Genomic DNA, 27,022 nt, shown 5'->3' with positions numbered 1-27,022 from the left:
TGCCTATTTTCCAGAAATTCAACTTGGACTGCGCGCGAGGCAAGAGCGGCCTGTTTCCAGGCTACCGTTCCAGTAACCACCGGGATATGCTTCAGGCGACTCCAGCCATGGGCTTCCGGTGTCTGATACGGGCTTTCTGGAGTTTCCTGTCATTTCAGCAGGCACAAGTTTCCGCCGGCTGGTGGGGTCAGACGGTAGAGCAGATGTTCTCTAAGGTACAGCCGTCTCAATCCCAAGGTACCAGTACAGCGGTATACCTGTGTTGGTATTCAAACGCGACTTCCGACGTGGGTGTGGCCATCGTTACTGCCACGCAGATCACGCAGATCATTCGCTGTGGCGGGAAGAGATGCCCGCTCAGATGTGTCGATCAGCAGGTCAGGCCGTGTCGATCTCGGACTTGCTCGGCAGCTGCGGGACGACCCATTGGCAAAGCCAAGAGACTGGTCACTCCATCGATTCAACTTACGGTTCCAGTTCCAACACTCCCAGCGGACTTCGAGTGGGTCCACAGCTTCAGAGTAGCAATATGTCATGCACCTGCAGTGTACAACGAACCAAACTTCTGACTGGTAGTCTTGGTCTCTATCACGCTGCCTTGTCCGTCTCCTCATGCAAGAAACGTTGATAGCTTTCAGTGTGGCCGACATGTGCCACAGATGTCGTTGTGCCTGGGGTGAGTGTCCCGTTGGACTATGTCAATCATCCAATGCAACACTCAGGCATGATACATTTGCCACAAACACACCGCACGTTGCAGAGAACTCTTCACTGCCTGGTCTTGCAACTGCACCCAACATTTCGGTAACACGTGTTACCGGAAATCTCAGATGTCATCGGCGAGATGGCCGAGTGGTCTAAGGCGCTGTGTTCAGGTTTCTACTAGTTAGAAATCCGCAGTCTTCGGACGTGGGTTCGAATCCCACTCTCGTCAATTATCCAGTGAAACATTTTTGCTGAGCGAGCGTCAGATGCATGGGGTGGTTTGCTGGCATTCTGACCTTCGTCGAACTGAACAGCTCTGCTGTAAAGGTGCGAGAGACAGATCGATGCTGCCAGCCACTCTCTCATCCTTCCTTGGTATCATGGTGCCCACACTCCTATCGGCGTTGGAGCGTTTGTTTGGGGTTTGTCCTGGGCCCGCGGTGTAGTGCAAGGAGGATTAGCGCAAGGACGATCAGCGCTGGCGAACATAGTGGTGCGGGGACTATAGTGGGACAAGCAAATACAGGCTCGTGGCACTGCCACAACAATTTAACCTATCGCGTACATCCTGCCTCATCGCATCATCGCATCATCGCCTTTCACGTCGCATTTCACTCTCCAATCCTGTGCCAGTACATGTACTCAGTCCGCCTCTGCAGCATCAGACCGGTTGGTAAACTTATCACTGCATAACAACTAGGAGATAGCCCTACAACGCCCGTCTATCCCGCGCATGGGTTATTAGAGCTTGGCGCCGGTGAGGAAGCTCTGTCCGCGCTTGATCTGCACCTCCGCAGTGGCCACCATCTCGTCGATGATCTTCTTGGCCGGTTCCACTGTAGTGATTGTGGCCGCGACGTCTCCCATGAGCAGATTGTTAGCGACGTCTTTAAACAGTGTTGGAAGGGAGACAATGTAGAAAGAAAAAGGTGTAGAAAGGGAGACAGTGTTGAAAGGGAGCACTTACCCATGGGCGACCGGGAAGAGAGAGCTCGGGCTTCTTGCTGAGCTCGACCTCGTGAGGGAGCTTGCCTTGCGAGGTGAGAGACTTGATCTCGTCCTGGCGGCCCTCCCACTGCTTGACGTAGTCGGTACGGCGAACACGGAGGGGACGACCGGTGTAAATGAGGGTGGTGTTAGTGTCGCCGTGGTCGGCGGAAAGAATGAGCTCCTTGTGCTTCTTGGGCGCGCCGGCCTCAACCGAAGCGACGAAACGGGTGCCGACCCAGACGGCCTGGGCGCCCCACATGAGGGCGGCGGCGAGGCCGCGGCCGTCAGCCATGCCACCGGCAGCGACGACGTAGATGGGCTTGCCGGTGAGGGGCGAGGTCTTGCCCTTGACGCGGTCGACGACGGCAGGGATGAGGATCGAGGTGGGGATCGAGCCAGTGTGGCCACCACCCTCACCGCCCTGTGCGCAGATAATGTCGACACCGACAGCGAGCGCCTTGTCGGCGTGCTTGGGGTGGCCGATCATGTTCATGACGAGGATGCCGTGCTTGTGGAGCTTGTCGACGACGTGCTTGGGGGGCACACCGACAGCGCACACAAAGAGCTTGGCCTTCTCCTCGATGATAACGTCGATGAGAGCGTCAAGGTTGCCCTTGGTGTAGTCGTAGTTAGTCTTGCGTGCCGAGCCGCCGACCTGGGGGAGGAGGAGGTCGACACCGAAGGGGAGGTCAGGGCTGTTGAGTCCCTCCTTAATCTCCTTGATGACGCCGCGGAGGTGCTTGGGGCTGGCGTCAGCAGTGCGACAATGTGGCAGGTCGGAGAGCACGCTCGTTGAGAGGGTCGTCTGACCCCCGCAACCGCCGCGAAGCTGGCAAAGGCCCCCCACCTCAGATATTTCAGCGTGAGATGGCTAACCGTCATAACCGCCGGCGAAGCACTTGGCCCCGCCGATATTCGGTATCGCTCTCAACGACAGACCCAGATCTCGCACGCAAACTGCAAGTCCCACACACACTCTACTCACGTGTAGCCAACGCCGCCAATTACACCGAGGCCACCAGCGTTCGAAACCGCCGCCGCAAGCCTGGGGCCCGCAGCGACGTTCATGCCGGCAAGGAGGACGGGGTGCTGGATGCCAACTGCATATTAGCCGTTGTGCTCCGGGCTTATACAAAGCACAATTACTCACAGAGCTCCGTGATAGGCGTGGTGATCGTCATGGTGTATGTTCAAGTCAATGATGGGGAGTCGACGAGTACGGGCCAAGCATTTATTGTACTGGGCCCACGACCGCCCACCTAGGTCCGGTTGGTTGGTTGCCGGTTTTGCGGTCTTGCGCGGCCACACGGCCACCGCACCGGCATGGAAACCCAGGAGCTGGCCTTCGGCTCCGGCCGATTGCTTACGTGCCGTGAAACTACATCAATATCGCTCAGCCACGTTGGCCAACTATGTTCATCGAACAAGGCTCGGCGGACAAGGCCGCATCCGGGGGGTGGGGAGCCGGCTGCCAACCGGGCTGTGTCCTTGTTACTGATCTAATGTTGCTTTGTCTGTTTTGAATATCACGTTGATACTTCATGCGTGCGCCTATTAACCTGCTAATCGCAGTGTCTCTTAATCTCGTTCCTTTCGGAGCGCGAGTGCGAGTGCGAATGGAATGACAGGACATGCATGCAAATTACTAGAGGCAGGGCTGCCTGGAGGCCGGTACGGTCTATGTTTGCTATTTCATAGCCGTGGGCGGAATGGAGATGGAGTTGGCACTTGACCCAGTCCTTGCCGGTTACATCACGAACTCCATGAGCTGACCGCCCGCCGGATGCTGATTCAGACGAGCACATGGCGATTGCCGGCGGGAGAGGCTGCAGCTGAGCAGGTTGCGCGTTCGGCATTCCTTGACGCCGTACCACCGTCAGCGTTCATTTCGCCGATGCAAGACAGGCACCATGTAGCTTAGCGAATTTCAATGTCGCCCATCGCGCTTTAGACCTGTTGATCGCATGGGGCAGACAGCAGCTAGGCTGTCGTTTGTAGACAACGGCGCGCTTCGCATGGTGTGGACACCTCATCGGAATCCATCTTCCGCCAAGCCCAACTTCCGCCAAGCTCAACTTCTGCCAAGCACAACAACCGCCGAGAATCGCATCCGGAAAAATGGATATGGCCACGCTGTATTACCTAACCCCGTTACTCACGTGACCTCCACGTGAGGTTCCCCTCCCTCCACCTGTCGTCAGCGCTATCACTACCAACCACCCGCATCATCATCAACCACCTGTATCTTCGCGCAACAACATGGCCCACTCCGAGGCGGGTCCCTCGCGCGCCGCGCACCCCGCCTTCCCTTCGGTTGCCCCACGGGTGGTGCCACAGAGCATCCATATCCCACGCAACCCCGCGCACCTTTGGAAGCAGATTGTGGACGCTCGCACGCCCCAGCTCCTCGCAGAGCTCGCCACGCTCCTGAACATCCTCGCGCCTCCGACAGATGGTCCTTCGGAGGCTCCCCGCGGTCTCCTCCGTCTTGATGGCATAGACCTGACACGCATTCCTGATGCGCAGATCCCTGCCCTCACCCTCGGTCTCGTGTACATTCTGTTGGTCCTTACCTTCCCCGGTGCCACTGACCACAGTACTGAGCGTCTGACTCATCACGCGCGTGGTGCAGGCGAAAACCTCGACCTCGCGCTTCGTGTGTGTGTCGGCGGCAATCCGGAACAGTTCGCGCGTGCTCCCACGCGTGGTGAGTCCACTCGCTCTGAGCTGACCCCGCTGACAGCAGTTACCCAGTTCGCGTGGGCGGTGCTTCGCGCAGCCCAGAAGGCGAAGGAGGTACGGAACGACTAATACCTTGCTGACTGTAGACCGCGCGTGTCATTGGTCCCCTGCAGCACCTTCTTCGTCTCTCGTCCAACCACTCGCAGTTCAACGGTGTGCATGGTGCCTTCCTCGAGGTGAGTAGAGTCGATTCTAATCGCTGACGACAGACGTGCCTCTCACTCCGCGCCATTGACGTCGGTTACCAGACACTCTCCATTCACTACTCCAACGTCGCGGCGTACACCAACGTCCTCGACGTGCTGACTTACTACCACCACGCAGGAACCATCGCGGCTGCATCTGGCGACTTCGCGCGCGCTTCCGAGCTCTTGATCTTCGGCGCCTCAATCCCCGGGGAGACTCCATCTGCGATCCGCATCGCGTGCGCGAAGCGCGCAATCCTTTGCGAGCTCCTCAGTACTGGTCGCCAGGCCTCGTTCTCCAGGGACGTCTCCCAGACGATGAACCGCTCTATCGAGAAGGGCATGGACCCATACAGAAAGCTCTCTATGGCGTTTGAGAAACGCCTATGGGATCAAGTGACTGATACCGTCTCGAACGACAACGCTGTCGCCACGTTTGCGAGAGTGAGCTCTCCAGCATGCCCAGTGAACTGACATGCAGGACTGCAATGGCGGACTCGTCTCACAGATTATGGGCTCGATTCCCAAGCGCCGGATCCTAGATCTCCGTAAGACGTACTCGCGCCTCTCGCTCGCGGACCTCGTCAACAAAATACATGCGCCCACAGAGGCCGTGAAGGCCGCCATTCAGGACATGGTGCGCTAATACACGATCCCAGTTGCTAACCTGCAGGTTTTCCGCGGCGAGATCCGCGCAACGATCGACGGCACGCCTGAGATTGTAACGTTTGTGGATGATGACGACTACGCCTCGCAGCAGCAGATGGTCCAGCTCATGCATGCCAACCTACTCGCCCAGAGCGTCAACAACGACCTCCTATACTCTAACCGGGCCATGCTCCTGAACCGCAAGCTACTCCAGAAGGTCAGTTTACGAAGATCGATACACACTCACCTCAGAGAATGGACAAGATCGAGAACAAGGACAAGCGCGGACCCACCGAGCCGCTCAAGTCGCGCGGCGAGTTCGAGATCACCGATGACATTGGGCAGGTGCGTGGCGTGGGGAGCAACTACGCCGACATGGGCTTTTAGACGTTGTATACAGTATTTGTGTAAGCATGTGCATAGGGCGGGCCTGGCCCGATATCGGCAATGCGTGTGGTATTAGGTCGGGGTCTTGTCCTTAGGATAGGATGATCCTGTGATGACATGCTATTGATGCGCAGACGTCAAGTGGCCTGAGTTGTCTTATCTCCCGGGGTTACATTCTCGTGTGGTATTTATTAGATACTGTATCCATTTACTACTGCTGGTCTTCTGAACCTGACTCATTACAGAACACAGCGTGGTCGCACTCCACGGCACACATCTTGTTTTGCAAATACCCTCTCATGTGGCTCTTGCTTTGTCCCATCTTATCTTCGTTACAGCCTCCTAGCCGCCTGTACCCAGGTAAGAGCCACAAGCCAACGAGCCCTCAATCGTCCCTCAATCGTCCCTCAAACTCCCTCTCCCACACGCACAGCTCTCCCACGCCCGCGAGCGCGTACACTATTGTCTAAGCTCCGGAGTGAGTCGCGATTGTGGCGCCGGCCGGTCCGCCACCCACCGCAACGCCCGTCCGCAATCGCGCCATCGCGCCATCGACGTCAACAGTCTCGCCCTTTGCTTCCTGTCATGTCCGAGCACTCTTGGCGGAACGGGCCGTGCAATGGAATGCGGGGTGTCCGTCAACGCCGGCGGCACTCCGCCCTAATGTTGATCGCGATAATGGCGATCATTGCCGGCGGCAGGGGGAGTAACTGCTTGGTGTTGGTGAAGGAAGGTGATGCGAGATGTCCCGATGGAGGTCCGGGGAGTTCCGAGGTAAGAAGTGAGGAAGTATGACAAAAGATCAATAGTCGGGATTGGTCGGGGCTTTAGGAATTTAGGAGAGAGTGGCTGTAAGGATGATTTGGATGACGTTGGTGGGCGATGGGAGAAGGGAGTTGAGGGAAGGAGCGATCAATAGCTAAGGGACAAAGTGTGGGGGTGGGGGCCCAACTGGATTTTGCCGAGTGGATGGGAAGATCGACAGTTGCCCCTTTCAAAGACAACCACAATCAGCGCCCAACTTGAGCTTTGCGATGTCAAACCTAGGTCATAGGTCAGCAGGTCAGGAAAGCGCGATGCCGAGTGGTCGCTTCACCAGGGACGATTTGATGAACCGCGGTCAAATTAGGCCAACCAGAACGCACAGGGGTGCTAGGGCGGGTGGTTGAAGAAGAGAGGTTGATTACACAGTTGACCTACCAGCTTGCGAGTAGAACCGATGAGCCACGAGCCACGTCCTGAGGCTGCACTGTCCACTCAGCGCGTTGGACACACCGGCCTAACCCACCCCGCTTTGCTCACTCCCCCCCCCACCCCCGACCCCCCCATCCATCCGGATCCCGGATAACCCACCCCACCCACTACTCTTAGAATATACATCTTCCTTCCACGTTCTTCCTCATCTCCTCGTTCTATCCTAACTTCTCTTTCCCCTCACATCACTAGTTCATCATGCCCCAGCCCCCTCTCGACGTCCACAAGTACTTTAACAAGCCGCTCTGGCGCATCGCCGACAAGTACCCGCCCGGAACCGGCGGCACTGGTGCCCGCAAGGAGTGGCCAGAGGGCACTCTCACCGGTGTCGAGGTAATTGAGGACTTTGACAAGCTCGTCCTGGAGTGTGAGTACCATTCAAGTCCAGATGGCGACTGCGATCACGAGTTGTCGTTGGTGAGATTCCGGCGCGTCGGAGTGTTCAGGCGCGATGTCAGCAGCGCTGTGCAAAGTGACGTGCCCGGCTCCCAACCTTCTCTCGGTCGTCCTTGATCCACAACCTTCACCGCTGACGTGCAGACTTTGACAAGTTCCCCAAGGCGCCCATCTACCCCAGCCCATACTACAAGTACCCCAAGTTTGTGCAGGTCGAGTACGAACTTCCCGAGGTGTTCAAGACGTCGCAGGACCTCCAGAAGGGTGAGTAGCGAGTCTGAGTGAAGCATTTTGGGGTGGCTTGGCGGGCACGGCAACCATGGGGACGCGCGTTTCGCGTTCGCGTTCTCGTTCGCCTTGTTCGACAAATCGAATGGAGACGGCACACACGTGTATTACGTGGGGCTGTGTGACGTCCTTGTTGTCGGTGGCGAGGAAGGCTATGGGTTGGAACCGGGCCTGGTGCCGGCGGCGACCAGTGCGCGATGGCGGTTGTGGCGGCCGTGCACCTGACTCACACGGACTTGGCGACAGAACACAGGGACCCGCTGACGCAACAGCCCTGGCCATGCTGCCGCTCTCCTGTGTGGCGTCGGTTATCACTGCTCTCGAGGACGGGCCCCAGGGCTGCACTGCCAACAGACGCGTCGACGCTGCCGGTTACGAGTCGGACGGCGGTGAGGAGCCTGAGGAGTCACTCCCTCCCAAGGACGCGAACAAGATCTGGAAGTGGCGCTTTTCCAAGTCGCCTCTCGGTGAGTTTTAGCCCAGCCTTTGCGCGATTCGCGCCTGTTTTCCCCGACGCGTGGACGAGCACCTCGCCTCGTTTGACAAGGACGAGGGCCCGTGCGTGTGCGGGGAAGCACCGGATGATCGGGAGCCACCGCTAACGGCAGGTTCGGGCGAGCTTCTCCTCGTGAAGGGTCTCTCCAACGACGTGAACATGGTCGTCCGCACCATCAACCCCTCTGCGTTCACTTCTGCCGACTGGGAGGAGTTTGTCGTCACCGGCCCATACCGCTACAACACCAAGTCGAAGGCGTCGTGGTACTGGTCGCGCACGTGGGGTGCGTGCAAGCGTCTCGACACGCGCTGGTGGGTCCTCACCGACTGGCAGCGCTGGGTGTTTGGCAAGTTCAACGACGACGAGTCGCACGGCTGGGTCTCGCCCATCCTCGACTTCAACACCCAGGGCCCCACTGTTCTCCAGGCCCTCTTCTACTGGACTCAAAGCTCGATCGGCGCCGCCAACGGGTTCACGCGTTCCGCCAAGGACGTCAGCGAGCTGGCCGCGCTCTTCCCCGACACGCCCGCACGCCGTGTCTCGATCTCGGGCAAGCAGGGCTACGTCCCTCGCGACGCGCGCCAGGTCAAGAAGGCGAACGAGTCTGACATTGAGGAGAGCGATGCCGAGGACCACTAGATGCCCAGCTAGGCGGCCCGTTCACGCGACTCTACACTAAGTAGGCCATTTGTTTTGTGACTCGATAGCATGAGGATGAATAGCACGCAAGCAGTTGTCAGATCTGGGGCAAGAGACGGGAGATGACAAGCGCGACGCAGTACGCAGTGATGGGTGGGCATCCTAAAGCACTATAAGTGAGAACCGCTGGGAAGCGAGTACAAAACAGAATTTCGATTAAATAACCGTGCCGACTGACGGAAGCGGATAGTACTAAGCGCCGATGAGACGGTACACGTCCGCGACAAGGTACAAGCTCCCGCAGACGACCGTGAGTCCTGGTCCGCGCGCATTCCAGTCACCCTGGGCCCAGCGGAGCGCGTTCGCGACCGCCTGTGGTCCAGCACCGGGAATGTCAACGATCTCGCCGGCCTGCAGCGCCTCGGCGGCCGCACGCACGGCGCTTTTGTCCGCTGGGCGGATCCACGGCATGCCGTCGACGGGTGTAGTGAAGTCGACGAGCGCGACACGATCACCAGGGCGCAGGAGAGGCGCGAGGACACTCTGCGGCGTCTTGCCAGGGTTGGCCGAGAGGGAGAGGACAAAGGTGCGCGGGCGGTTTGGCAGGTTGAGACCGTCAATGTACGCACGCAGCGTGGCGGCCGAGTCGGCGTTGTGTGCGCCATCCGCAAGGATGGGAACGGTCACATCGCCGTCACGCCAAGCGAGCCACGAGCAGCGCCCCTCCCACCGGGTGTTTGCGACGCCGGCGACCATGTGCGCCTCTGTGATCTGCGAGAGCCTAGGTTGGATCGACACAGCGCGCCTGTCGTGCCTCATCACGTCGAGAAGCGTCAGCGCCAGAGACAGGTTGTCGAGCTGGTGCGCGCCGCCCAAGCTGAGCGAGGTGTCAAGGTGCTTGGCTGCTGTGCCTGCCAGTGGTGTACGGATCTGGGAAGGCGCCGGCTCGCGGAACGGTACGAGCGACAGCGCACCCTGCGGTGCCAGCATCGCGCTCGGCGCAGCCTGCACAAAGTGTGCACCGCGTTCGGCGGCGATCGCGTGCGCGACAGACGTCGCTTCCGGGTGCAGGTTGGGCGACGTTACCAGCACCGCACCCTGGACGAGGATCGATGCCTTCTCGCGGGCGATGTCGGCAATGGTGTTTCCGAGGCGGTCTGTATGGTCGAGGCCAACTGAGGTGAGGCCAGACGCGAGGATGATCTGGTCGGGCATAACGTTGGTTGCGTCACGTGCGCCACCCATACCACACTCCACGATCATGACGTCCACAGGAGGTTGAACCGTCGAGGCGAGGTAGAAGAAGGCCGCCGTGGCAACCTCGAACGTTGTCGGCTCGAGTTTGCGCTCTTTGGCAGTACGCTCGACTTGGGCCTGTGCCTCGGCGTACTGCTCACGAGACGGAGGGAGTCCATTGATACGCACAGCGTCACGTGCCTCCAGGAGATGAGGGGAGTTGTAACGCGCCGTGCGGAAACCAGCGGCGCGGAAACAAGACTCCAGCAACGCCGACACAGACCCCTTGCCGTTCGTCCCAGCCAGGTGGACAGCCGGAACGGTCATTGGCGGGAGACCGCGCATCAACTCCCGCATCCGATCCAGGCCGAGATCAATCTTACCGACCCCACCTGACGCAATAGGTGGCAGGGCAGGCGGAGGTGGGGCCGCTGGCGAGCTATTTGGCGGGGGATATCCTCGGTTCCATCCGCCAGGAGCGCCATTCGATTGTGCTTGGTGTCCCATTGGAGCGCTCGTCATGAGATGCGGAGGAGGTGGAGCATGCAGGAGCGGACGAGCACCATAGCTCTGAGCCATTACACGTCCTGGTGCGGGTATCGGCATCCGCGGAGGGTACGCTAGGTATGGATGCGCACCTCTAGCGTGCTCAACCATTGCTGGTCCTGGCCCGTAGTTGCCTGGTCCCGGCGCACAGTGGTGGTATCCACCCGGGGGGTAGCCCATGTGTGGTGGCACGCGCCCGCCCTTCGAGTCGACGAGCATGGTGTTGGGAACTGGAGCGTAGGTCGGGCCTTGCGGATAGAAGTGCGCCGGACTTCGTGGGACGTAGTGGGGTTGGTGCAAGACGTGGGGTGGTGGTTCGGCGTACCCATGGTTGATGACTCTTGGATGCGCTACGGGAGAGACTGAGTGGTGAGACGCTCTGGTGTGGGCAACAGGAGAGTGGGAATGCAGCCTGGGGTGCGCGACTGGAGAGTGCGACTGTGGCCGAGTGTGGGCAACAGGAGAATGGGGATGAGGCATGAAGGGTGCGTGGGTCATAGCAGGAGTTGGCAATGGGTGGGCGCGGATCTGCGACACAGGCGAGACTGATGCCTGGTGACCTCGAATCTGTGCAACCGGGGAGACGGAGACGGGTGTCGGGGGATGCTGCTGTTCCTTGCGACTCCGCTTGGGTGGCCCGGCGTACTCGTTCTCCAGCATCCGTGGTTGCCGAGCATGGAAGTCGAGCGCCGTCCACGGCATCGGGCGTCTGGTGCCGTCTGCCACTTGAACGAGCACAGTCGAGTGGGCCTCGTTCACGCTCACAAGTATCGCCTCGTACGAGCCACCGCTCGCCTTGATCTTGATGGTGGCGCCAGCCCTCAACTCCAGGACCTTACGACGCAGTTCGTCCTGAGCCATGCGCTTTTTCATCTCGACGACGGCAGGGTTGTGAGTCGGACAAAGGAGCTCGACACCGAACGACGGCACGCCGTTCACGAGCCTCTCGCCGGCCCAGTACGACACCTGCGGATTGTTGCGGGCGCATGGGATGTGGTACGCGCGTACACACTTGCCCTTCGTGCACTGTATCTTGGTGCCCGTGGTCGCCGAACGCTTGTCGACGCAGTGCGCACATTTGAGCTTCCAGCGGTCCTTGCCAATGTCGTCCAGGCCCCTGATGTAAGTGGCCGTGCTACCGTCGCCGACATCAACGTCCTCGGTGTAAGCCTCTGGGACGGCGATGGCACACGACACATGCGCGTTGACGCCCGGAGTGGCCGACAGGGCCCGGATCGCGTCCGATGGCTGGTACACTGGCGCCAGGTCGTCCATCGCCAGCGACGGACAAAGGACGCATGGGGGCTTCGGGGTCTCGCGTATGATACTGGACTTTGGCTTGTCCTGTTTTGACAATTCCAGAAACTGCTGCGGGATGCGTAATCGGATGACCGGGAGCTTGGGAGGCGGTGCAGGCTCCTCGACCTTGACTCTGACTGGGCTCTCCTCAGACGGAGCGACGGACGGCCGGGCGGATGAATTCTCTGTCCTTCGCCTCCTGGCGCGTGGCTGGCGTGGAGTGGGCGCGTCAGTAGATTTGCGTTTCCGTGGTCGTTTTGGCACCTCCTCGATCTTGGCCTCGGCATCGGGCGTCGGCGACGGCGAGTGCAGAAGGCGGTCGACATCGATGCGCACGCTGAAGTTGACACAGGTGCACGCCTTGGCCTTCTTGCCGATCTCGAGCCAGTACGGAAGCGCAAAGTTGACGCTCTCGGCGCAGTTAAAGCCCATGTTGAAGCCGGCGTGGTAGCCGCGAGGGAAGGTGATGACGAACTCATTCTGGAAATGGACGAGCTTGTTAACGCGAATACCCTCCTGCGCGAGCTTGGTCGGCGACAGCGTGCAGCTCTTGTGGCGCATGAACTGGTCACATCCGTTTGCGTCGTTGGAGAAGTAGCTCCTCGTGACAGTCTCGAAACGATCGGCGTCGGCCTGCGGGACGGCGTACCAGAACTTCGGCGCACCGAAATGGATGTAGTTGATTGAGAAGAGGTCCATGTCCTCGACGTGCCACGAGAAGGCGGCGCGCCACATGCCAAAGTAAAGATAAGGCGTGTTGACACCTGGGAGCCTGTCCTTGATGCGCTGCAAGAGGTTCGGGAGGTGAGCGACGTTCCAGGGCGTTTGGGGGTCGGCGAAGAGTGATCCCGCAAGATCGGCTCCGTACCAGCTCGAACGCGCCATGCCGATCGATTTCCAGAACTTCTTCTCAATGTTTGCACAACCAGACACTGTAAAATCGTCCTGTGTCGCACCAGCCGGCAGCCAGTTCTTTTTGAAGTCGGCCGTCTCGTAGAATGGGTCGACTGGCGACAGCTTTGATTCTGGCTCGCGTCTTGAGTTGCGTTTCGCGGGCGACGACAACTCGGGGGTGGCTATTGGTTCGCCATCCGAGTTGGAGGTGTGTGACGCGTCCTCCAACTCGGGCACGTCGTCGTCGCTGTTCTGGCTTCCGGGTGGAGTGCGGAATGAGCTCGAATCAGGGTTGGCGCAGTCTGCCGCTGCCTGCTCCTCGGCCTTCTTCGCGTCGCGCTCCTGCTTACGTTTGAGCGCCGCCTCCCGCTTAGCAAGCTTCTCAGCCTTGATTGTGGCAACTCGTTCGCGCTGCCATGCGCGCGCGTCCTTCGAGTCACGGTCGACAGTACGGTCGCCCTGCCGAGGATCCGGGGTCAGGAAGTCGTCGTGCGAGCACTTCTTGAACCACTCTTGCACGCTGAGAGGCCTGTTGCGGTTGCGCTCAATGTTGCGCTGTACGAACACGCCATTCTTGCCCAACATCTGTTGCTCTATAGGGCTTCTGATCTGGAGCTCGCTCATCTCGCGCGGACTGATGAGGTTAACCGCATCGACCCACTCCTTTGGCGGGATGATCTTGACAATGCTCGAGCGCTGGCCCCACGGGGCAACGCGCTCCATGTACACGTCAAAGTCCTGTCGGGTCAGCTTATCCACGTCCATAACATACCTTGAACTCGTCGTAGGTGGGTTTAAACACGGGAATCCCGGCCAGTGCGCCGGGGTCGTCTTCAGGCATCACGATGAGGTCGTCGGGTATTGGCTCCGGCTCGCATTCCATAGACTTTGTAGAGTTGTTGTTGAGGGGGAAGCTGTGGGTTAGCATGGTGGGTGCGGGATGCGGCGGTGGCGTACAAGTAGGCAGGCCTTGCGACGTCGGAAATCGCCGGAGGTGGAGGTGCGGACCCTGTGGTTGGCCGTGTGGATCGCTGAGCTCTTCTTGACGCGCGCGGCGGGGGAGCTGAAGGAGAGCTGGGAGGATGGGGAGTGGTGGAGGCGGAAGGTTCGACTGGTGTAGATGAGGGAGTGAGGGATGAGGAAGCTGGCTCTACCGCGCTGGCGGGGCCAGCTCCAGGTGGGGCTTCGCCGACTACCGACATGGCGGTGGCAGGTCCATGCAGGCGACGTCGAGAATGTAGTGGTGGTGATGTGCGATGAGTGGGAGCAGGATAGGACGTGGGAGGGTGAGTGATGTGAGTTGGGTGGGGGGAAGGTGTCGCGGACCTGAGGAAGGTAGTAGTGTCGCGACTTTGGTGTTCAAGCTCTAGCTGAGTGGCGACCAAATCCAATCCACTCCCATCCACTCAAATGTCTCCCACGGTTGCCATCCCACGTGGCAAAAGTGGAGGGAACGACTCCAACCCACTCCCTTGTCTTGGCACCTGCCACGCTACCACACTCTGTTTAGTATCGGCGGCCACGGAGCCTCGCTCTTAGTCCCTAGTCCCGACTCAAAGAGTTCGGACGTTGATGCTGAACTATGCATACAGCAAAGCCCAAGCAATACAAACAGGCTTGTACAAACACAATTACGATGGTATCATGGGATCATGGATGGGCTAGGCTTACAAATCGTTGCCAGGGGTGGCATTGTCCGAGGAATCTGACGCGGGTTCAATGGTGATCACTTGGAAGAAACCCATCTTGTCATCGACAGAGTTGACGCTGCTTGTACCGGAGGATATTCCGACACGCTCGCCGGCGAGGATGGCATCAAGTGCGACTGTAGCTGTGCGTCGTCTTGGCGTTAGTGGCTGGTATGGTATTGATGGAATGTGGCGCACACTCGCAACTTGCAACTGCCAACCTGGGACTCACTCAATGTCGGCCCGGTTTTCGTCCCATTGTGAAAGAGTCCAGAGGTAAATGCTGCGTGCGTAGCGGGTACGCTCGCACGCGGTGCTGCGGGGAAATGGTCGCTTGCCAATGGGAAGTGACATGCCGTTCGCGGCGGTCTTGTCCTGTGTGTTCGTTATGGTAATGAGCTTGGGTGAAGGTAGAAGGGTGATGCAAAGTAAAAGGGAGGTGCACTCGAGCGCCGGAGAAGAAACTGCAAACGCGCTGGCTTATACTCGATCAGCAGATGATCTCCAGGCACCCTGGTGGGATCTGTGGGGGAGAGTGTAGCGAGAGTCTAGCGAGTCGTGGCTCCACCACCGGAGCGAGTTCAGGCAAGTAAGTCAGGTGAAGTATGTGAGGCAGGAAGCATCCCAGGACAAAACCATAACGGTGTATATCCTTTCCGGTGGACTGTTAGTCTAGGCCCGGCAATGGCGAGCTCGGGGCGGTCTGTGGATCTGTGGAGCTGCCAAGCCCTTCCAGGACGATGCCTGGGTAACAAATGAGGCACCTGCGCCACGCACACATCGGACGAGCGGAGGTTCCGCACGTATGCAATGTGCGCTGTGCAGGTCTTGTCGCCGGTGGCGCAAGTGCGGTAGCGACAGCCTCCCGGTTCGGTTTTCTCCCGTCTGGCAATGATGCTGAAACGTTCCCGCTCCACAAACTTTGACCTCGGTTGACGTCACAAAGCGCTATTCTCAAAGCCGCACCGGTCCTCCCGCTCCCATCAAGAGATTGCGCCTGATGTTGCGCTGTCCACTACATCCCACGCTTAAGTTTGGCGCCTGTGCCTCTAGAGCATGTTGCTTCGGATTCCCGGATTGCCTGGACCTCTCTCAGCTATTGCCGGATTGCGCTTAGATCTCATATCTCCGGCTGTACTAGGCTGCGACGAAGCGAGTCGAGTAATCGTCCCGCTTCTTCTCCTTCCAAAGTGGCGCTCCATACGTCCCTGACATGTACATGGTGGTGTATACATAGTCTACCCAATCAACCACTCCGCAACGTACAAGAGTACTCAGAACATTAGGTGAACATACGGATATGAGGAGAAGGAAAACGAGGACGAAGATGCCGCCATGACAGGATGTTGGAGCTATTCTGCGCGATATGGAAGTTTTTTGTCCACACGCACGCGTCTTGCCGTCATCAACACGGCAGACAAGCGAGTCACGCGACCTGGACAGGCGGTGACATGACCACTCCCCTGTCGCAGATGCGGGCGTCACTGCTCCTACCTGCCTACCGAGTGGGGGCCATTTTCAGCAATCACGTCCGTGCTGAACGTGAAGTCGCCGAGTGGGGCCTGGTCAGTGAAAATGGAGCCGTAATCAAAGGTGCCTTCTTCGAGGAGGCTCAGGATCGTCGCCGCAGAACTGGAATCAGCATGGTTGCCATCGTCCCAAAATTCTCCACTCACAGTCCGTGCGACGACTTGGTGTCGCCAGTCAGGTCGCCGTTGCCCAAACCGCCATTCGGGGTACTGTTGAGCTGAATGCCCTCCATAGCAGAGGTTGAGCCGTTGAGCGCCTGGCTGTTCAATAACGCCTGCGCCTGCGCCTGCGCCTGCTGAAGGTGCTGTTGCTGCTGGAAGACGGTCGGAATGCCGCCCAGATTCTCGTTGGGCGACAACGTTTCGAGGCGGTCAAACGGAGCCGACGGCTCACCGAGGCCGAACGGGTTTAGAGATGCAGGCGTCGCACCGATGCCCGGGTTCCTGGCAGGTGACGTCACGTCCATGGCACTGATGTCCAAGTACTCAGACGTGTTGAACAGCGATTCGAGATCGGTCGGCACGACGCCCGTACTCAATTCGGGGTGAGTCGAAAGCATATCTTGGTTCTGTCCAATAAACGGGAGATCCTCGGCAACACGCAACGAGCGCAGATGAGATGGCGCAGGCGACAGGGAAGTACGCTTGCGGACCGGACGTAACCATGCAGGAGAAGGACGGCCAGCCGAGTCTGGAACGCGAGGCGAGTCGACCGGAATGTTGCACACTTAAAGTTAGCGAGACGTCTCGTTTGTGGCTTGGTTACATACCTCGACAAAATTCGTCAATAATGTCAGCGGACCGGAGACCGCACAGGTAGCGACCGCTAAAGCGACGCAGGAGGCCAACGCACGAGCGCAGACCCTCAATAGATGGCGAGATCAGAGGGCGGAACTCGGGGTTCTTGCAGTTCAAAATGACTGCGACCAGCGTGCGACCTGCCTGCGCCAGCTGGTGAATGACGTGGACGCCGTAGTATGTCATCATGCCGCGCTGACTGATATGGACATGGTCGGCAATGATGGTCAGTGCACACTGCATGGCACGTTTGCACCACTCGAGGTGACACGCGCGGTCCTCGACGGTTGCGGCTGGCTGAAGGACGAAGCCCGAGAATCGGTGGCGGTAGATGATCATCTTGACAAGGTGCTCGAGGCAGTGTAGCCGCTCGGCCTGGGTAATGCGGATCGGGTCACGCGAGTTGGCCGTCTCCGAGTCGTATTTCCAGTAGTTGGGGAGGATACGCGTCCACTCCTCTAGAAGGGCCTCCTCGTCGCGAAGCGAATCGCTTAGCGGCGCTCTGTGTGAAATCACGGCCGAGGCCCGCGCAAGGAACGAGCTAGTGGGGAAAACCGAGGCCTGAACTGATGAGTCGATCACACCCTCGAGCACGATGTGCAGGCGGATCGCAGCGACAAAAGCGCATAGCCTGCTCGTCTCGGGATTCGGCTGCTCCTTTGCGCCGTCGACGGTGAGGTTGTCGTCGTCGGTGATGAGCGGCTCGTCGACGTCGCAGTCACGCAAGTGGATGATGGGGGGGCGGCCGAACAGTGCCGCCGACTGCTTGTCCCAGGCGTAAATCGACCAGAACGTGCGCTTGCGGGTTTCGCGCTCCACTGCGTTGAAGTGGTCGTACGCGTCCACACTGCGGTGCAGGCCGCCATCGAGGCATAACGTGACACTCTCGGCTTGGAGCGCAAACGCCTTGCTTAAATTACCGAGGCCGAAAGCGTAGATCGCGGCCAGGAACGCGGCCTGAATCGAGTACAGCGTCGGGCGGTCGGCAGAGGGCAGATCACGCAGGCGCTTGAACAGCTCAAAGTACTGCTTGCCGGCGGTCGACGGATCCGCGGGGTTGGCGCGCACGCGCGGGTCGTCGACATGACGGGAGGAGAGTGTGCACACGGCAACAATAAAGCATGCGAAACCGGGCTCACCCCACTGCTGCGGGTTGGCGTAGTCGGCGAGGAACGACGGCACGTGCAGGAAAGGCCAAAGGAGGTGGCTCGTCGAAAGGTAACACCGTACGAGCGTGTCCATCAAATCCGGAGGAATGACCCCTGTGATCACCTTCCAGCTCGCCTCTGGGTTGAGCGTCTGGTGCGGGCGCGGATTGCGGTCCGGGAAGAAACGTTCCCTCCTGGTGCTGTGGGCACTTGAGGAGCGTGCTTTGGAATGTGACCGGCCGCCGCCGACCGAGCTGGCACGTCTGTCGACTCGGCCAACGCGATGGGGCGGCGAGGGGGCCGCGCGCGTGGGCCGCACCTCTACTGTTGAGGCGGGAGAGGAACCATCCTCCTCCTCATCGTCACCGCCCGCTTGTTCGGCGGTTAGCATCTCGAGCAGAGGGAAGCCTGAAGTGGCGCCTGGGAGATTTGTCAACACGCGCCCAGCACAAAGCAATCGTCCCACACGACTTACCCTGCCATTTGGCCTGGCCAATCTCATCTTCGTAGAAGAAGCTCAGGTTCTCCATGCGACGGGCCATGTCATCCATAGCGCGCTCGTCTCGTCGGCGAAGGCCGCGTCCACCCGCCCACGCGCCGGCCATCGTAGTGTTGGTAGACCAGGATGGTGTGAAGGGAGCGTCCGGCTTGAGGCCAAAGTTCGGGCTAAAGGAGGCGGCGCCAATTGCCGTCCCACCGCCTAGCAGGGCTTCAGCGCCAACACTGGTGCCTTCGCCTCTGCCCTGCGCGATACCTCCGCCCTGGCCCGATGCAAGTCGTGCATCCAGCGTGGAGAGGTATGCATTGTGCACGTTAGGCGGCACGTCGCGGAGGAGCGACTCGAGCGTCGCTAACCGCGCCTCGAGGGACGCCTGGTAGCTCGAGCTGCCGCGCGAGGGCGAGTGAGGCCTCTTGAGGCCCGTGGCCGAGGACGAACGCGAACTGGGCTTTGGCTTGGCCACTCGACGACTTGGCGTGTTGAAGGTGCACTCGTTCTTGGTTGCCGAGCATGGGCCGCACGGCTGCTGGGTATCGCAGCGAATTTTGCGTTTGCGGCAGCGGTCACATGCATGTGCCAGACGGAGGCGAGGGCGCTTGGCACCGTCAGCGCCGCCGTCTGACATGTCGCCGTCGTCGTCCATGGTCTGAAAGGGCTTGTTGGACGCCGAAGCCCCGTCGGGTAATGAGTCAGCAGAGGGTTGCTGGGCCGAGGCCGGTGCAGTGACTGTAGTGGTTGGAGTGGAGACTGTCGGTGTGGGGGAGAGGGCTTGGGGTTTGTTATCGTCTTGGGGGGACGGATGAAAAGATGACTTTAAAAGGGCTGGGTCCATGATGAGCAAGGGATTGCAGTTGGAGGAGGGGGGGGGGGGTGGGGAGAAGGAAGATGGGTTTGGGAGGGATAGGATGGAAAGTGGCAAGGACCGTCTGTTGTTGGGCACTTTGTTGGATTATGCGTCGAGTTTTGATCAACAACCTTTACGGTGCAACGGTGGCCAAGTTGGAATGATTGGAGATTGGTTTGCTCAAGTTGCTAATTGGGATAGATTGGGAGCAAAGAAGAATGTATGGTGTGCGAAGTATAAACGGTAACTTGACTAGTCAAAGTCATATCTACCACTTACTCGGTCCTCCTCTTCTAAAGCCGACAACCCCGGTAACCTGCACTCTTCACCACTCTTACACCCTCCCCCTTCCTAGTCTGTGAAGACATACCATTGACCAGCACCTCACTCATGCGTAGACTGCAGACTGCAGCAGACTTGCAAACTGGTATCAGGCCATGGACGTGGTGGCCGCTGACACCATGACACTGCCTGCAGGTCTTCTTCATCAACAGATGCCCACTCGCCCTCATTTTGCCCCTGAGCCTTGGCCCTGTATCACCAAAAGACGCGTGCACGCTACGCATCAACAAAAACACCGACCTCCACCACTGAACCGCATTTCTAACTCGCGCAAAGCGGTCACCTGACTCCGTGTCTTGAATATTCACGCCGCTCTTTCATATCGATAGTCTTGTCCACTTTGAGACTTGTTGACAAGTGTTGTGTTGCAAGCCGGTGAGAGCGGAGTTGCTACTACTACTCTAAAAGAAGACTTTAGACAGACTGCGGCGTCCAAGGCTTTCGGATTTTCCTGTAGGCCTGGAGGATGCGCCATGCCCCAGGGACTAAATTTCCTGAGCCTGGATACTGTACCCCACCCCTTACTCCTCCACCCCCTAGATCTTGGTTCTGACGATTCAACAGTGGCGAAACTCCAGATAACACTGGGGCTATGGGGCTGAGGTTGATAGCCTGCAGCCTGCAGCCTGTGACTCGGGGTGGACCGTGAACCTTGGACTGTGGCGCATGGCGCACGAGGCGCTAGACTCGGACTGGTTGTAGCTTGTCGCTCTGGTCGTAAGATCGTCAGAGCTCGCATTCCTGGCTGAGCATGGCTGACTTCTACCGTGGCTGGTGACAAACTCGCTCAACTGTAATTGCCTCGGGTTTCGCTCGGCTTGCCTCGATCGCTTCAAACCTCCCCCATGCTCCCCAAGTCTTTGAAACTCCCCCGCTCTCCTCATCCTCACCTTCATGCCTCGAACCTCAACGACATGAGATCCCCCACATTCCCCACTTGCAGATGCACCGCTTCACTGTGACTGTGACTGCCGTTACTCTTGTGACCACACCCGAGTTCGATACAGCTGAGCAGTCTCACATGTTTGCATTGCTGAACAAAAACTTCTACTTGATGACCGTGGATCTGTCACTCACCTACTAACCACAATCGGGCCGACGCCGACGCCAGCGCCAGCTCCAGCTCCTATCTAATGACTACAACTACAGTACCTTACAGATCTAGTCACGCTGCGCTTTGTCCTCTCCTTGCCTCCTTTCCCCCGATGCCCCTCACAACCATCCATAAATGACACTCTCCCGGTACACGGCGTCGTCCTCGCCCTGTTGGGTCAGGAGGATTTGCTTGATCTGGTCAGGTCAGCCACGTCTCCGATCATACTCACCCCCTCGGGTGGTTGCAGGCCCCACTTCTTCGCACGCTCCCAGCGCTCGAGCCGAGTGATACCGACGTGTGGCCCATATTTGGAGGTCATGTCGAACACGCGCAGGATGTCTGGTGTCAGCTCGTTCAGGACGGGACAGCTGCCACTTCAGCGCGTGCAGCGACACAACAACATATAGCTGTTGTCACTTCCGCACAGCACGGGCCGGAGTTTCAACGACTCCAAGGAGTGAGAACCGCGGAATGCCCCTCGTTCAGGTTGGGCAACGTCGTCCCAGTGCTCTCCGAGGTAAGCAAGGCTCGACTCACTCTGCACCTTGTTGTCCTTCTCGCCATGGACTGGTCGTCAGCACTGAAGGAAGGTGAAGGAGCTCAACATTCCCGTGAGAGATGATACGCACTTGGGGGCATCCCACCCATCTCGACCATGGCCTCCTTCCACAGCGCATTCCACTCTTTCCCATTGGGGTCTAGGACTGGCCGCTGCTCCTTCTTGGGCTCGGGCGGTGTCACCTTCTTCTTCGACTTTGGCAGCTCGTCCTTGACGTCATCCGCTGACAGGGACTGGGTCTCCGTCTTGCGTAGGCCCTTGCCCTTAGCTGCAGCCTTGGCACTCTTGCTGGAGCGGAGCTGTGTGTGGAACGAGAGGGTAGGCTGGGGTTAGAGCAGGGCTGGAGGGCCGCGCACCTGGGTCAGGCCTGCCGATTGCTTAGTGTTGCGCTTTGGCGCCATGCTGTGAGCATATATGGATGGGGGTTGTTATTGTTGCAATTGAGCAATGACGAAGGGAAGTGAGAAGGCAAGACAAGGACTCAAGTTGGATACTCCGTACATGACTGTTGTAGGGGATGTAGGGTTACCAAGGTGGCTGGTTGACACACCTTCACCCTCAGGTTCGTCAGGCACCTTAACCACGTGGTCCCACAACCTTCGTGACGTTTGTTCACCTCCACCAGACGCGCTCTGCTGGTGATGTCAACAACTTGCCTGCCAACTTGACTTTGCAGACATGAGCAAGAGCGCGGGGTCCATGCAGGACCTCGCGAGGCAGCTTGTATCCTCCCTAAACCCCGAATCAACACCAGACACACTCGATGCAACTGCTCGTCGCGTTGCAGCGCAGGTGCGCACCCACGCCGGCGCGAGCATGCGCAAGGAATGGCACGAGGTGCGCGGCACTCTCAAGGGGTGAGTATCTCCCTAATCCTAACCTCTCTGACTGAAGGCTCGCCTGCACAGCCCGCGTACGTGTCGAAGACGACGTGGCGAGCGCATACGACAAGCTCGTCCTCAAGCTCGAGGAGCACCGGCGACGCGGCGGCACGCGGTGGGACGAGGACCTTCCCCTCCAGGCGTCCAATATCCCACAACACGTCCACCTCCTTGTGAGCTGCCCACAAATATGCTAGCTGACACCAGCTTGAGCTCGCGCAGCCGACGAATGCCACCGCGCGAACGTTTGCCGAGGCGTTCCTTGTACGACCACCGCACGCCGCCGCCAAGTCGGACATGCGACTGTATCGCGAGATTATGGCTGCTCCGTTTGAGGGCGAGCACTGGGGCCCGAGCTATGAAGCGGAGGCGGAGTGGAGTAGCGAGAGCGAGAGCAGCGCAACACCAAGCGAGGACGAGATCGTCACGCCAGCGGCTAAGGGCCGGAGCGGCGCACAGGCTGCACGCGAGGCTGAGGCAGCCCGCAGGGCTGATGAACATGCACGCCTCCTCCTCGCCAAGCTCCAAGTGCGTGAGCTCGACGCTGCGGCGTACTGGAAGACCGGCGGGGATCCACTTTCTTCCTCCGAAGGGGCGCGGGGGTGGCGCGCGCTGTCGTCTCGTAAGTTCAGCTAAACTACGCCCAACCAGCTGACGCCAGTGCCGACCCTCGCGTCACCGGCCCTGCCCCGACATGATCGCGCGATCAGCGCTGCCCAGCTCCAGCGCGAAATCCTGTTCGCCCTGAGCGGACGTCCAGGGATCCTCCTCGCTTTCGATGCGGACACATGCTCCGTAAGTCCGCGGAGATGAGGTGCGCTGACGTAGATCGTCCCTGGCCACCCCGAAGTGGCGGCCTTCTCGCCCGCCATTCTCAAAGGTATCCTCTCCACGTTCGCAGCACACGCAACGCAAGGCGCGCGGTTGCGCAAATTTGTCACCGAAACATTAGCGCCTGGCGCACACTCCGAGACGGTGGAGGCATTCGCCGCGGCCTGTCAGGGCGTACTGCGCGACGTGACGCGATGGGTGGCCGAGCGCGAAGCAGCATTCCTCGGAACATTCGAGACGAGTGTCAGTACGCCGCTAGTACTCGAGCGCGAGTATGCGCGCTTCGGAGAAGTACTGGACGCGCTCTGCCGCCTGATCCCGCTTGCTGCGCATCCCGTCGCCCTCCTCGACGCGCTGTACGAGGCTACCACCTCGCCTGTGGCGTGGGGATTGCGTGCCACGCTGACAGACGTGTTCGTTCAAGCTGCTACGCCGATATGGCACATGACGGGCGACTGGCTCGTGCAAGGCATGCCTGTACCTGAGAGCCTGTCGAGCCCGGAAGCCGACTTGGCGTTGCAGGAGGACGACACTGAGCGCGCTCTACCGCCTGAATTCTTTATCCAGCGCGACCGCGACGCGGCGTGGATCGACGAGGACTTCTGGGAAGCCGGCTTTATTGTCGGGCCTGAACGCTGGCCTGCATGGCTGGCCGCCGTGCGCGCCGAAGTGCTCGAGGGCGGTAAAGCGCGGGGCCTCCTGCACTCCCTTCCCTCCGTACACGAGAGCGAAACATGGCTTCCGCTCACCGAGCTCGTTTCCCCAACCGAGGACATTGCGGAAGCGCTTTGTGGCTTCGTCGCGCCCATCTGTCGTCGCTCACAGGTGCTTCTCGCCGACACGCTGGAGAGAGAGTGTGGCCTGCAGGCCCACCTCGCTGCCATTGACGGGCTGAGCCTCATGCGTGCCTTTGACGTGGTCGACACCTGGGCCGACTGGCTCTTCGGACAGATGGCCGCTCACAAGCCCTGGGCAGACTTCCACCTCCTAACCCACGCGATGCGCGACGCCATTGAGTCGACCGGCGCGTCGCTCAACCCCGCCGCTGTGCGGGTGCGCACCACTCGCCGGCGAGCAGGCTTGGCAGACATCAGGGTGGATTACTTGGTAAGCTGCCAAGTCGATACAGATAAAGCTGACAGCAGGTTCCCTTCCCCCTCTCGCAGATGTTCACAGGCACGTCACTCGATCTACGCTCCGATGTGTTCGGGTTCCTCCTCCGCGTCCTGCGGGCACGCAAGCTACTCCTCCGCGCGCGCTCCGTAGCGGAGATGCAAGCCGGCGGGCGAATGGATGTACTGATTCCTCTCCGGCGGATCCGACACGCGGCCAACTGGGCCTTGAAGTGAGTTGATGGTGATCAAGCTGACAGAAGCACGCTGTGGATCTGGGCCAATGCGGCAATTGATATCCTGGCGAGACGGCATGCGGCCTCAATGGCCGGAGCGAGTTTCCAGACCCTCGTAAACCTCGAGCTTGAGCACGGGCGCCGGCTGTGCGAGATATGTTTTCTCAATCCCACTGTGGGACTTTGCGACGGTCAGAGCTGACGGCAGACGGACGCGGCAATGGTGCATGTTTCGGGCATCCTCGACGCCGCAGAGGCGCTATACGCCGTCGCCAGCTCGACCTTGGGCGTGTCCCTGCCCACACGCCGGTACGAGTCTGACACAGAGTCTGAATCCGAAATGAGCGACAGGTTTGAGGTGAGCTCTGATACAGTGCAAGAAGATAAGCTCGACACTATCGGGACCGCCCTGGGGGTCCATGTACACGGGTTGAGGGATGTGGTTGAGGGTCTGGAGGGACGGGAGGGGGATGCGGCAGCTAGAGAGATGTGGGGTATGCTGGTTTTCGCGTTGCAGGATTGGAAGGATGTGTTGTAGTTGTATTATATGCATTCGAGCTGTGGTGCAAGTTGACGGAGGCGGAAAATCTGAAATTGACGACGAGCGTTGTGGGTGGCGATCGTTGCGACGTGAGGGGAGTTGGTGTTCAGATTGGGAGTCGTTTTGGAAGTGGCTTGGGCGCGTGCCACCGCCTGCGAGTGCCCGCACGGTCGTCACTTGAACGTCCATGACCGGCTGGTCCTCATCGAGGATGCATATAAGGTGGTCGCGTCTGGGATGGTCGCGCGTCCCTTCTTCGTTGGACATCAACATCTCTGGTGACGTGGCACTTGCTGGGTGAGGTGAGTAAGTAAGGTTGTGTGTGAAGCAGTTGAGCCGTGTCAGCCGTGTCCATGAACTGGTAGTCAGTCAGCTAAACTCGCCACCCACCGCCCAAACTATCACACCGTACAACTTGTTCATTTAACTACTACACAGATTCTGCAGACTACACTCTCGCTTCGGACAGGCCTCACGCCCCCAACAACCGACAGCCTGCTCAACGCGAGACTCTATGCCGGGATCGATGCTGGAAAGGGAAATGAAAAGCTAGGAGCTGGCTAGAAGTTGGAAGCGTCGCCGCCCTTGTTCTTCTTGCCGGCCTTCTTCTGCTCCTTCTGGAGCTTCTGGATCGTCTTCTTCCAGTTGACTGGGGTTAGCGGGAGTAAATGGACAAGGAGGGTGGGGCTGAACAAGCAGAGACGTCGCAAGTCCAAGTCAATGGCGAGCGCGAACAGGGCTCAAGACTCAAGACTCAAGCTCAGGCTCAGGCTCAGGCTCAGGCCGAGGCCGAGGCTCGAGCACCAAGCACCAAGCACCGAATCCCGAGCCGTGCGCGACTGCGGCTTGCGGCTTGCGGCTGCGCCTGAAGCGGAAGCGGGGCCTCGGGTCCGCCCTTGACACGTTGTGGGGTATGATGAGTGGGTGCGGGGTTCAGGGCCATGTCTGCCCTGATGTGTGGGAGGTGTGAGTGATGGGCACAAGCCCAGAGTGACCAAGCACAATCCAAATGACAGCGAGCTCTATCATTGGATAACCCCACCGATCATGCTCAATGGCAACACAATGGTATTGTGGGGCCCGAGGCTCCCCACATCACTCCCCAAGACTCCCCTGACCCAGTTCCAGTCCCAAGTCGCACGACACTCACAGCACTGCTTGCACTCGTTGTTGCCGTGGGCCTTGCAGACAATGTTGTTGTCCTTGGCGTTGCGGTAGTACGCGGGCAGCTCGATGGGTGCACGGGGAGCGGGGTCAAAGCCCATGACGGCGTCGTTGTCTAGCATTAGCGCAAAACAAGCAATAAACTCACCCTCACGACCGTCGAAGCCACACGGGTCGCAGACCTCCTTGCCGTGCTCGCAGAAGAGGGCGTCGTTGATCTCGACTGGGGGTTAGAGGGTAGGGTGGGGGAAGACGTACTGGACGCGGTCGAGCTGGGTGTCAGTGAGGTTCTTGGTGGGTAGAGAATAGAGAAGAGGTGGGATGGGGAGGAGAGTGCGAGTGCGAGGTGGTGGAAGAGACAGGCAACGCTGACGTGGCGTCAAGACATCTTTGAAGACTCACTCAGTGGGCGAAGTACCAAAGTCCATGATGGGTAGTGTGTGTTGGGTGGGTGGTAGCTAAAGAAGTGGTAGTGTAGTGCTGGGTATTGAGGTAGCTCTTAGTTGCCAGAGAAGAGAAGAGAAGAGAAGAGGATGGAGGGGGAAACAACGTCGCGTCGTCTGCTTATATGCATCAACTGGGCGCGTACAGCCCCTTGCCCATCTGCTTCTGAGTGCGTGCGTGGGATGGACCCGAGTAGAGGAGATCGAGTTGCCGTGTTCATGGTCACGAGGTCATGTGTTACTTGTTCGGCCGGTTAATGGGCGCCGCACACCACCTAAGGACAAGGTTGACGCCACTTGTTTAGCCCCCGCTCATCAAGACAATGACGCAGCACCATGTACGAGTTGCCGACGCAGGCGAGATATTCACCTAGATAGCGCTTGCTTGTCGTCTAGCAGTGGAGTTTGTGGGCGTGGGGCTGGTATCAGCTGCTGCCTGGACGTATGTCAAACTCCGGGATGTACTGTACACCCAACGATCACTCTAGGTTGTACGACACTCTGGGACTGGTACATGGACGTAGACGCAGATGCAGAGTCGCTACCCGGAGGGCTGTGACGTCAAGCAGAACAAGGGCCTCCAGGCTCTCGGCTCTAGGCTCCAGG

At 59.2% G+C, this 27,022-nt stretch overlaps 8 protein-coding genes across 8 annotated transcripts; 3 read left to right on the top strand and 5 right to left on the bottom strand.

Moving 5' to 3' along the window:
* Positions 1 to 1,446: 1,446 nt before the first annotated feature.
* On the bottom strand, positions 1,447 to 2,876 carry CcaverHIS019_0101150 (uncharacterized protein; the record flags this gene model as incomplete). Its single annotated transcript, XM_060596734.1, has 4 exons — positions 1,447 to 1,527; positions 1,673 to 2,441; positions 2,681 to 2,795; positions 2,846 to 2,876. The coding sequence occupies 4 exons, from the start codon at positions 2,874 to 2,876 to the stop codon at positions 1,447 to 1,449; spliced, it is 996 nt and encodes a 331-aa protein (XP_060452663.1).
* A 1,078-nt stretch (positions 2,877 to 3,954) lies between these two features.
* On the top strand, positions 3,955 to 5,657 carry CcaverHIS019_0101140 (uncharacterized protein; the record flags this gene model as incomplete). The annotated part of the gene is made up of 8 exons (XM_060596723.1): positions 3,955 to 4,256; positions 4,293 to 4,402; positions 4,442 to 4,491; positions 4,524 to 4,613; positions 4,647 to 5,066; positions 5,104 to 5,259; positions 5,296 to 5,487; positions 5,523 to 5,657. 8 exons carry the CDS (start codon positions 3,955 to 3,957, stop codon positions 5,655 to 5,657), a joined length of 1,455 nt encoding a protein of 484 aa, XP_060452662.1.
* A 1,452-nt stretch (positions 5,658 to 7,109) lies between these two features.
* CcaverHIS019_0101130 (uncharacterized protein) lies at positions 7,110 to 8,730 on the top strand (the record flags this gene model as incomplete). The annotated part of the gene is made up of 4 exons (XM_060596712.1): positions 7,110 to 7,278; positions 7,452 to 7,571; positions 7,868 to 8,062; positions 8,204 to 8,730. The coding sequence occupies 4 exons, from the start codon at positions 7,110 to 7,112 to the stop codon at positions 8,728 to 8,730; spliced, it is 1,011 nt and encodes a 336-aa protein (XP_060452661.1).
* Positions 8,731 to 8,982: 252 nt separating this feature from the next.
* Positions 8,983 to 13,907, bottom strand: CcaverHIS019_0101120 (uncharacterized protein; the record flags this gene model as incomplete). Its single annotated transcript, XM_060596701.1, has 3 exons — positions 8,983 to 13,443; positions 13,478 to 13,619; positions 13,663 to 13,907. 3 exons carry the CDS (start codon positions 13,905 to 13,907, stop codon positions 8,983 to 8,985), a joined length of 4,848 nt encoding a protein of 1,615 aa, XP_060452660.1.
* Positions 13,908 to 15,883: 1,976 nt separating this feature from the next.
* On the bottom strand, positions 15,884 to 19,010 carry CcaverHIS019_0101110 (uncharacterized protein; the record flags this gene model as incomplete). Its single annotated transcript, XM_060596690.1, has 4 exons — positions 15,884 to 16,025; positions 16,070 to 16,649; positions 16,693 to 18,288; positions 18,344 to 19,010. 4 exons carry the CDS (start codon positions 19,008 to 19,010, stop codon positions 15,884 to 15,886), a joined length of 2,985 nt encoding a protein of 994 aa, XP_060452659.1.
* A 1,755-nt stretch (positions 19,011 to 20,765) lies between these two features.
* CcaverHIS019_0101100 (uncharacterized protein) lies at positions 20,766 to 21,609 on the bottom strand (the record flags this gene model as incomplete). Its single annotated transcript, XM_060596679.1, has 5 exons — positions 20,766 to 20,843; positions 20,879 to 20,988; positions 21,187 to 21,216; positions 21,279 to 21,531; positions 21,565 to 21,609. The coding sequence occupies 5 exons, from the start codon at positions 21,607 to 21,609 to the stop codon at positions 20,766 to 20,768; spliced, it is 516 nt and encodes a 171-aa protein (XP_060452658.1).
* A 277-nt stretch (positions 21,610 to 21,886) lies between these two features.
* On the top strand, positions 21,887 to 24,806 carry CcaverHIS019_0101090 (uncharacterized protein; the record flags this gene model as incomplete). The annotated part of the gene is made up of 8 exons (XM_060596667.1): positions 21,887 to 22,065; positions 22,103 to 22,262; positions 22,297 to 22,711; positions 22,751 to 22,884; positions 22,918 to 24,027; positions 24,066 to 24,265; positions 24,296 to 24,383; positions 24,477 to 24,806. The coding sequence occupies 8 exons, from the start codon at positions 21,887 to 21,889 to the stop codon at positions 24,804 to 24,806; spliced, it is 2,616 nt and encodes an 871-aa protein (XP_060452657.1).
* Positions 24,807 to 25,369: 563 nt separating this feature from the next.
* On the bottom strand, positions 25,370 to 26,401 carry CcaverHIS019_0101080 (uncharacterized protein; the record flags this gene model as incomplete). Its single annotated transcript, XM_060596656.1, has 5 exons — positions 25,370 to 25,458; positions 25,960 to 26,088; positions 26,122 to 26,196; positions 26,232 to 26,245; positions 26,376 to 26,401. The coding sequence occupies 5 exons, from the start codon at positions 26,399 to 26,401 to the stop codon at positions 25,370 to 25,372; spliced, it is 333 nt and encodes a 110-aa protein (XP_060452656.1).
* Positions 26,402 to 27,022: the final 621 nt, after the last annotated feature.

This window comes from Cutaneotrichosporon cavernicola, assembly GCF_030864355.1.
Source record: "Cutaneotrichosporon cavernicola HIS019 DNA, chromosome: 1".
In the NCBI taxonomy this organism is placed as follows: Eukaryota; Fungi; Basidiomycota; class Tremellomycetes; order Trichosporonales; family Trichosporonaceae; genus Cutaneotrichosporon; species Cutaneotrichosporon cavernicola.
The sequence above is the reverse complement of the archived record's forward strand: the minus strand, read 5'-3'. Positions and strand labels throughout refer to the sequence as shown.